The 9,990-nt window shown below is 41.5% G+C and overlaps 1 protein-coding gene across 1 annotated transcript; it reads right to left on the bottom strand.

Moving 5' to 3' along the window:
• Positions 1 to 2,803: 2,803 nt before the first annotated feature.
• Positions 2,804 to 9,787, bottom strand: LOC135431473 (homeotic protein labial). Its single transcript, XM_064686626.1, has 2 exons — positions 9,608 to 9,787; positions 2,804 to 5,614 (listed from the first exon to the last, which is right to left on the bottom strand). Exon 2 carries the CDS (start codon positions 4,713 to 4,715, stop codon positions 3,087 to 3,089), a length of 1,629 nt encoding a protein of 542 aa, XP_064542696.1. The 5' UTR covers positions 4,716 to 5,614; positions 9,608 to 9,787; the 3' UTR covers positions 2,804 to 3,086.
• Between the last annotated feature and the right edge of the window lie 203 nt (positions 9,788 to 9,990).

Raw genomic sequence — 9,990 nt, 5'->3', positions numbered from 1 at the left:
CATGTGTCACATTCTTTGGGAAATTCTGGGAAACTTATCAATCATGCTGCTTGTGTTAGTTTTCTTGCGGTTTGTTTTTAAATGGATTAAGTCAAGTTAAACTGAGGAAACTTACCGGGAACTTACTGAGGAAACTTACTTACTCATTTTCCATTTGAAATATTATTAAATTTCTGATTCCTTAGATCTTTTCACTGACATTCAAAGCTCATTTATAAAGACTTCTTCGATTCCCCTTAATTTTTCTTAAGGCCTTTTTTAAGTTAAAATTTAATTCTTCAATTCTAATTATGGGTTGGGAAATTTTGACACATGTCTATATAGGAAATTTGAGGGTACAATTTTCACATGAATTTTGACCAAAAATAATGTTGCCAGATTTAGATGCTAAATTAATCTAGAGGTCAAACCGTTAACAAAAAGCCAAACCTCGTGAAAATCGGACGAGATTTGACCGAGTTATGGGTGTGGGAAATTTCGACCTTGTCCATATGGGATATTTGAGGGTACCATTTTTACATGAATTTTGACCAAAAATAATGTTGCCAGATTTAAATGCGAAATTAATCTAGAGGTCCAACCGTTGACAAAAAGCCAAACATTATGAAAATCGGATGAGTTTTGACCGAGTTATGGGGGTGGGAAATTTGAACTAATGACTATATAGGATATTTGAGGGTACAATTTTCACATGAATTTTGACCAAAAATATTGTTGCCAAATTTAGATGCCAAATTAATCTTGAGGTCAAACCATTAACAAAAAGCCAAACCTCGTGAAAATCTGTTAAGTTTTGACCGAGTTATGGGTGTGGGAAATTTCGACCTATGTATGTCCATATAGGATATTTGAGGGAACTATTTTCACATGAATTTTGACCAAAAATGTTGTTGCCATATTTAGATGCCTAATTAATCTTGAGGTCAAACCATTATCAAAAAGCCAAACTTCGTGAAAATCGGACAAGATTTGACCGAGTTATGGGAGTGGAAATTTCGACCTATGTATGTCCATATGGGATATTTGAGGGTACCATTTTTACATGAATTTTGACCAAAAATAATGTTGCCAGATTTAAATGCGAAATTAATCTAGAGGTCCAACCGTTGACAAAAAGCCAAACATTATGAAAATCGGATAAGTTTTGACCGAGTTATGGGGGTGGGAAATGTCGAACAATGCCTATATAGGATGTTTGAGGGAAATATAGGATATTCACATGAATTTTGACTCGCATTTATTTTCCCATTGCTTGGTGTGTTTTAACCAATTATTAATGCATTTTTCTATGTGACTGAAGTTGAAACGGCGTCTTCTCGCTTGCTGGTCTGACTTTATAGAGTCGGAGCTGCCTTTATATTTCTTTGGTCTATAAACAACAGATTCCGCCCATTTGACAAAACTTTTGCAGTAAATAATATGCGTTTATTTTGAATTATTTTTACGTATTTGCTGGTAGTTTTTATTGGTAATTGCATTTCATTATTAATTAATCATAATATTTCCACTTTTTATATGTATTATGTGTATGTATAAAGATTGTTTTTTTTTTGTATTTTTAGTTTATTTTGTATTTGTCTGACATTTTGAGTTCATTGCAAAAAGCGAAACAAAAGGAAAATCACATAATTTGCTGAATTCAAGAATTCGGGAGTTGCTTGCTCCCAGGATACTTTCGAATAGTTGCTTCTAAGTTGCGATTAGTTGCCTGCAAATCGTTGCATTTGCATTTGTTCAGTTCGTCGTGTGCCAAGTGTATAATAGTGTATGTATATGTCTGTGTATACTCTCTCTATCTACGTCGTTATAGGGTATCCGTAAACACCATCCATATAAGTAGGTAAGTCTGTACGCAGTATATATTCGATCCTTTAATGAACCGAAGCGGTTATTAAAGGATTATACAAAAGAAAAAAAAAGGAAAACGAAGGGTCGTCATCCGCAGAGACCGGCAGAATCTGAAGGATCACGTCCGCTTTGTATTTGGGTTAAATGAGTTCGAGTTGAGTTTTGAATATGTTATGTTCAGCATGATTTCTATGTTCACGTGTGTTCTTTTTGTTTTGTTTTTTATTTCTCTTCAGTTTTACCAATTAGTTGATTTTGATCTTAAATTAACACTAATTTTTGCTCTAGCTTTCTCCGTTTATTCTCTTTTTTGTTTCGTTAAATTTAATAAGTATTAATTACATTGATAATTATTTATATCTGTTTGTAAACAACTTTACATGATAGGATTTTAGTTTTAGTTTTAGTTTTTTTTCTTTTTTGTTTTTGTTTTGTGTGTGTATTTTGCTACAACAAAAAACTATGCCTTAAAATAATACTTTAGTTACAATTTAATTTTTCTCGCTTTGCATTAATTATGTTCGCCTTCCTCCTCTTCTTCTTCTTCTTCTTCTTCCTCTTTCTTTTTTGCATAACTAAAAACAATCAACAAAATGAGTTAAGTGCAAATAAAATAATCCTCTTGTAACTAATTTGCGTGGGAGAATGCAGCGGGGGGAAGAGGTTAATTAAAAACGATAACTAAAAGTAGTTCCTATACCTAAGATCGGGGAGTTTTTTGCATAAAACACTAATTACAAAGCGACATGGCAACACTGGCTGTGTGAGGTTAGCAGTGTGGCCAGTGTTGCCACACACGCGGCGTGCGGGAATCTCGCATTCATTTTGTTCAAACCGAATTTGAATGCGGGCAGTGGCAGATACAAATACAGATACCAGTTATCAGATACGGATACGGACACAGACACAAATACGTATTCAGATTCGGATTTTGTTGATCCCCTACACCCACCCACCCATACACACTCACACACACACACACACACACTTCTTAAAGCTATACACAAAAAATGTCAAGTTAAATGTACGAAAAGATTTGCAATCGCCAACGTCCTGGAGGGGAGCCAGCGCTATGGGGGCGCCACTTAGAACATAATCCGTGTAAGCAGCTGCCAAGTGGTTGAGTCGGAGCCTCTGCCATGTCCATCCTGTCCCCGTACCCGTTCCCGTCGTCGTCCCCATCTACATCTGGCAGCATCACTGTCATCTTCGCATCCAGCGTTTTGCGGCGTCGGTTGTCAACAATTCGTGTAGACGCCTTGAGTGTAATACAGCTCGGTGATGCGCTCGGGCAGCGTGCTGTACAGGTTGGTGATCAGGTCGAGCGGCAGGCGCGACCACGCCTCCTTGATGCGGAATATCAAGTCGTCCTTGCGCGAAAACTTGCGCCCGCCGTCGAAGACCTCACGTATTAGCCAGCCCCAAATGTTCTCCATGATGTTCAGATCATGGGCAATTGTGGGCCACTTTTGCGTCTTGAGGCCCTCGGCATTGAGCAGCTCCTGAGCGGTGGGCAGCGCGTGCGACATCCAGTTGTGATCCTGCAGCACAAACTCCGTATTGCCGCCCAGTTTGCTGACAATGTTGGGCCGTTCGCGCATGATCGCCTCAATGCAGGACTCGGGCCGCTGCTTGGCGGACGAGACCTCCAGGTGGACGGCGCCGCCGACGCAGATCATCAGGTAGATGTAGACGGAGTTGCCGCGCGGCCGCTGCGACAGCGTGCGCTCATAGTTGCGCAGATCGTGAAAGTAGTAGGAGAAGCCATCGGGGCCGTCCAAATTGAAGCGCCGCTCGTCATGGAAGATGACACGCCGCCAGTGCTCCTCGCTCCAAACGATATACGTGTTGGCAAAGTTGAGGCGCTCCGTTTGATTGTATTGCGAGAGAAGCGGCTCGGTTTTCAGTTTCTTGGCACAGTTGGCGGAGCCGGACGTCGACCCGGACGTGGATGTTGACGAGGCGGACGAACCTGAAGAGGATGATGACGACGCTGACGAGGATGACGAGGACGCCGACGATGTCGGCGCCGCACCGGCCGCAGCTGTGGCACGCAGCAGCGCATTCGCAGCGGCCGCTATATTGCTGTTGCTGCCGCCGGCGACCGCGCCACCGCGCGGCTGGTGACTGATGATTGTGGGAGATACGCTGGAGCCGTTCGATTGCTGCGTGGGCGCATGGCTGGAGGCGGTGCCGCCCGTGCTCGAACTGGCCGCCGAGAAGTTTGAGTTCTGGTTAAGCGCATGCACAGGCAAATGACTTTGTTGCTGCTGCTGGTGCTGTTGTTGATGCTGATGCAACTGCTGCTGTTGGCTGGCTTGGACCTGCTGCTGCTGCTGCTGCACCTGGACCTGCACCTTGTGCTGGGCATGATGCGCTGCTGGAAGGCTGTGGCTGAGTTGCTGCGTCTGCTGCTGGTAGTAGGGATGATGATGGTGATAGCTGATGTGCTGCTGGTGCTGGTGAATTGTCGGCTGCTTCAGCTGCAGCTGCTTCAGCTGCGTCTGCGACTGTGCCAGCAGCTGCTGCTGCTGCGCATGTGCAGCCGCCGTGCTGCCATTGACCGGCTGACTGAGCGCTGGCTGGGCGCCCACATAGTTGCCCTGATGGTTCAGATAGTAGTGCAGGGCCATTAGCTTGTTGGCGCTGTTGACTGTGCCTGCGCCTGCGGGCGCGCCGCTCACTGTAGTTACAGCGGAGACAGGTATTGCTGTGCCGCTTGCCACTAGCTGCACCCCTCCGGGATGTCCATGGGCGGCCGCCGCAATGGCGCCCGCACTGGCGGCCAGTTGGGCCGCCGATTTGGGATCGTAGATGAACTTGTTAAAGTTCTGCAGATCGTCTGGACTGAGCACGAGCGTTTTCATTTGAAGTCTGGCGTCTTTTCCTGCCGCTTGTTCTTCTTCTAATTGTTGTTGTTGTTGTTGTTCTTTTTATATGTGTATTTTACTTGTTTTGCACTTTAAGCTTTCATGTGCCCGAGCTGCTTTCAGCAATGTGGCAACACTGGTGGTGTTTCGTAAATGCAGTCGAGTGCGCGGCTCCAAGTTGATCACGCTCACGCACAACGACGACGCACTTTCACGAATGCGCCGCTGCTGAGATTTCCAAATGCGGTTGTTAAGCAACACCGAGAGCCGAACGAACGCCAACTAAACACTCTCTCACGTGCACTCGCTCTCGCGTGCTCTCTTTCGCCGCTCTCGCGATGTCCAGCTTCGTCCGCTCTTTTGGTTGATCGCGACTGCCAGCGCTGCTCTGTGGGCGTACGTGCGTGCGTATGCTCGTGTGTGTGTGTACGAGTATGAGTGCGTTATCAAAGGGCTGGCCCTGGCCCTGCTTGCCTGTTGAACTGAGCTTCAACTCAGTGACTCGCTCTCTCCTCTCTCTCTCGCCCGATTGCAAAACCCGACGACGTCGTAAAAAGATGTCGGTTTACTTTCCCACGTACATACGTGTGAGTTGGCAGCTCCGTTGGCGTTTGTTGTGCCAGTCTGTGACTGCGTGCGTGTGTGTGTGTGCGGAGCTCTTTCAATATGTTATCCTCTTTTGTTGAAGTGGTTTTTCTTGTCGGTTGCTGTGCCGTTGTAGTTGCTGTTGCTGTTGTTGTTGTTTTTGTCGGCTGGTTGCTGTGCAAATGTTTCCTTGTTTCTTTATTCTGCGTGCCGCTGCTTCGATGTTGCCCCTTGCTGTTGTAGTTTTTGTTGCTGTTGTTGTTGTTGTTTTGCTGCTTTTAGGTATTCAGTTGTCGTCGACGTCGATTTACCTGGAATGAAATAAAGCAGGTACGTATGTGAAAAAGAGTCTTGTTTCACACTTTGCATTGTGTTTCTCATACAATATATGCATTACACACACACACACACACACACACACACAGTCGAGTCACTTATATAAATGCACCCAAATGCACATATGTACATGCATGTCCGCTCATATATACAAGTGTGTGTGTGTATGTGCATGTACGTATGTATTGTACTGGTACTTTAAGAGTTGTTTGTGTGCATCAGCCGAAACATGTATTCCAATAATTTCTTGGTGAAATCTTCTTTGTGCCGAAAAAAAAAAAATAACGTTTGGGAACAGATGTTCAACGTACTCAGATTTCAGGTCCCCGTTTTCCTATGCCAAAATATGCCCAAGTAAATAAAAGGTCGTCTCTCTGTCATCGTCGTCGTCAGCGGCAGCGTCGCTGTTGGTGCCTTTTGTCGTTTCTTTTAAAATGAGAGCACACACACACACACGCACAGCCAACACACTCACACACACACATGGACAAGTGCAGTTGCATTTCGTATTTTGGAGATTTTAACACTTTTGGGAATTTTGCAAATTTCACTTTGCAGGTCGTTGTGTGCGGCTATTTTGGTTTCTCTGTGTGTTTCGTCAGCGAAGATGCTGCTGGTGGTTGTTGGGTCAAAGTTCAACTGGTCAAGGAGAGAGATTTCTTAAGATATATTCGTACACATGCTTTGCTGACAAGCGCAGGTAGATGGTTTTTTTTTTGGCAGGTGTTGGATCTCAGTCCTTAATATAATCACTATCCAGCTGCTATGAAACATGTTTTGGCCGATTCAACATACGAGGGACGAAAACTGGTTTCCTCTGAACTAAAAGAAACTAAACTAAAAATGTCCAAATAAACAAAAACAAAAAACCACAGCACATTTCAAAATACCCAAGTCTACGTTTAAGGTAAAACTGACCTCATTCTGTCTTTTTATTACATTAATATCGTTACGGCAAAAATAATTTTACATTTTAAAAATGAAATACTGTCTATATATATATCTAAATCTTAGGACCGATTTAAGCAAACCTTTTGGGCTTTATTTTCCATACAATTTGAAACCCAAAAATAAAAAACAATTAAAATTTGAATTATCTAGTATGACGAAAACAATAGAAATCCTGTTAGTCATATGCCTTTTTTAATCGAACATTTTTAAATTAATTTAAGATTTAAGCCACAGTCAAATCGAAGCCACAGATCGAGACTTTAATGTTTTGTATCCCTGGTATATTTAGCCAAAATGTGCCCTATAGACATTCGGTTATTTTTGTTCAAATTTTGTTGCGTGTGGTTCGGGCAAAACGAAGACAAAAACAATTTTGCTTTATTTGACGTAGTTGTTGTTGTTGCTGCTGGTTTGATTTGTTGTTTTGCGATAACGCGACGGCGTTTAATATATGCATTACACAAACTCATGCATATAAATATGTGTACACATGTACGAAATACATATGGTATACACATAGGCCAATGTTTCTACGTGTTGTTCCGAGCTTTATCATCTGACAACGCTTCGGTAGACACGAGCACGAGCACGCACAAGCTCCAATCTTTATATTACAGCGGATTTCCCCCCATCACCCCACGCCAATTAGCTCATAAATTTGATTACTTTGTATTCGCTCTCGACTCCAATGCAGAATAGCATAGCTGGCCAAAATTGTGGTGGCCATTTAAAGGTGGGAGTCAATGCCTAAAATGGTGTGAGTTTCCCATTTCTCCAGCGATTTCACAGTAATAATGAAATGAAAACCAAGTCTGCGCAACGGGGATGAAAACCAGTTTGGTTCCCAAAAAGTAGAGTAAGGGAAGAAAGCTGCTGCTACTGCTGCTGGGCCATTCGCCTTTGTGTGAGAACGAGTGTGCGAGTGTTGTGTGTGTGTGTGTGTGTGTGTGTGTATGTGTGTGTATCTCTTTGGGGTTGTTCTGCTGCTGCGGCTGCTGCGACAGCAGCTATAAGTCGGTCGCCTGTCGGTCACTTTTGATCGAAGCGAGTGCAGCAGCTGGCCAGAAGTTCAGAGACCCCCCCAAAAAAAAACCAGAGCCAAAGCGTCAGCGAAACAATCTTAAAATGTATTGAAACATTTTGAAATACGTAATTTGGTACATTCAAAAATCGCAAAGATTTAAAATAGATAAGAATACAAAAATAAAAAAGAAACCAATGAATGAACTTTAAACTCAACGAAGAATGAGGCTTATTGTAATGTGTATGCTAAATAAATTTTTTTGAATAGGATTTGTAATTGAATGGTTAAATAGAAATATATTCTAGATACATAAGTTATATTTTATATTTACGATTAAATTGCGATGTTTTTTAGGGTTTTAGTTTGCTGCGTATTTCTATGAACCTCACACAAACACACACTTTGACTCTGATTGATATTTTTCCAATTTGTCGCGTGGTATGTGTTTATGTATGTACACCTGATGCGATAAGATGTTGACAAACTAAAAATACAGACAACGATCGTTATTATATTATTGGACTTTAAACTACAACAATCTCTCTTTTAACATATTCAATTTAAGGCTCCACAATCTTGATCCATCGGCAAATGTAATTGTGTATCATTTGATATTTGCTCAACGCTGACTAAGAAAATTTATATAAAAAACAAAAAAAACACACGTCGTTTGAGTCACGTTATCTCCCATATGATTCGAGGAAACAGTTTCTGTTATTTGCTGCGACTGTTGCTGCTAACTTTTGCAAGTGAATTTTTTTCCATCTACCATGTGATTCACACTTGACAATTCGTAATTAAAATTTCACTGTTTACAATCAGATTGATTATTGCTTTTCGCACCATGTCAAATGAATTAGTTTATCTATTAGAGATGCGTATCACATTTGTAACTGAAGTTTTAGAACACTTTTGATTTGTTGTTGTTGTTGCTGAGCAAAGCCATATTAAACGCTGTGTGTGTGTGTGTACATATGGAATGCCACAAAACATACGAGGATTACGCGTTGCGGGTGGGGACTGAACCGTTCCAACAGTTACGTTGTTTTGTATAGCGTCGCGTTTTACGTTGAACATATGCATTAAACGAGAGCTCTCCTAGATGCACAAATACACACGCATATAAACACATGCACATGTAAATATCCAAAAATATAAACGAACCCAACGACAACGGCACCAACAACAAAAACAACAAGCTGCTGTTCGCTCGAGCTGTACGTAATAAAATCCCTTGCGCTGCAATGCAGTCGTAGCAGACAGCGCAGTTGCTGCGCAGCACATGCTTCGCCTCTTATTTATAAATTCAGCCAGCCCTTATGTGTTCAACTCTGTTATGTACCAGCAGCAGCGGCTGGCGAGACATACGTATGTACATACACATTGTCTCTACGTAGTACGTGCGTGCATGAGGTTTGCCTGTGTTCGTGTGCGTGTGCGCTCTTGTGTGATGCCATCGTCGATATTGAAAGTATGTATGTACGAACATTTATACATTTGTACATAATACGACGTATCGACGTTGCTTTGTACGAATCGTTGAAAATTGCTTGGGTTTGCGAACAACGGGACGACGATCTGATACGAAGCGATTCTTTTTTCAGTTAATTCTTTATACGTATGCATGTATATACATACGTATCTTTTAAATACATACATACATGAATATGTATGTATGCATGTATGTACATATCATTTTCATTTTTCACGGAACAAATATGGCTGCACAAAAAATAGCGTTGAAAACGCTTACGCTGCTCACATTAAAGCTTATTAAAACTTTTCACATTCACACCAATTATATATATGTACACATATGTACGTATGTATACATGTATTTCTGGTTTTTTAATCAAATATTGAAAGAACGAACGACCATTAAATGCTGACTGGCTGATTGGGGAGCGTAGATTCCGTTTGCGTTGCCGTTTGTTGGTTTGAGTGCGTGATTACGCCATTTTCTTTACTCTTGCACGCCCAATTTCACATTTACCTTTTTGTTAAATTTTGAATTTGTTGCTTTACACACGCGTACACTGTGTGACCGTTTTATTCGATTTTTTATATCACTATTGGCAATATTTTTTCCTTTGACGAATTTTTAAATGCATTTGTTAAAACTTATAAGTTTTCACCACTACCACACGCACGACTTGTCGACAGACTCGCTGAGGTTAGGGAGATGGTAAAGTCTCGATATTTCACAAGTTACGATATTTTTACTATCGTTCTTACTTATAACGATAAATCGATATTATAAAATCTGAATTTGAGTGCTTACATATAAAATTTAAAACAATTTTTGTTTCGTTTCCAATCTGGCTTTTTCGAAAATATATTTTACAAAGATTGGTTAACTTAACCTAATGTTGACGT

Source organism: Drosophila montana, unplaced genomic scaffold (genome assembly GCF_035044405.1).
Source record: "Drosophila montana isolate Dmon_TW-CO22-7 unplaced genomic scaffold, ASM3504440v1 contig_3200_1, whole genome shotgun sequence".
NCBI lineage: Eukaryota > Metazoa > Arthropoda > Insecta > Diptera > Drosophilidae > Drosophila > Drosophila montana.
The sequence above is the reverse complement of the archived record's forward strand: the minus strand, read 5'-3'. Positions and strand labels throughout refer to the sequence as shown.

Coding starts and splice junctions, on each gene's coding strand:
- LOC135431473 (XM_064686626.1), bottom strand. CDS start 4,715: ATGAAAACGCTCGTGCTCAGTCCAGACGATCTGCAGAACTTTAACAAG.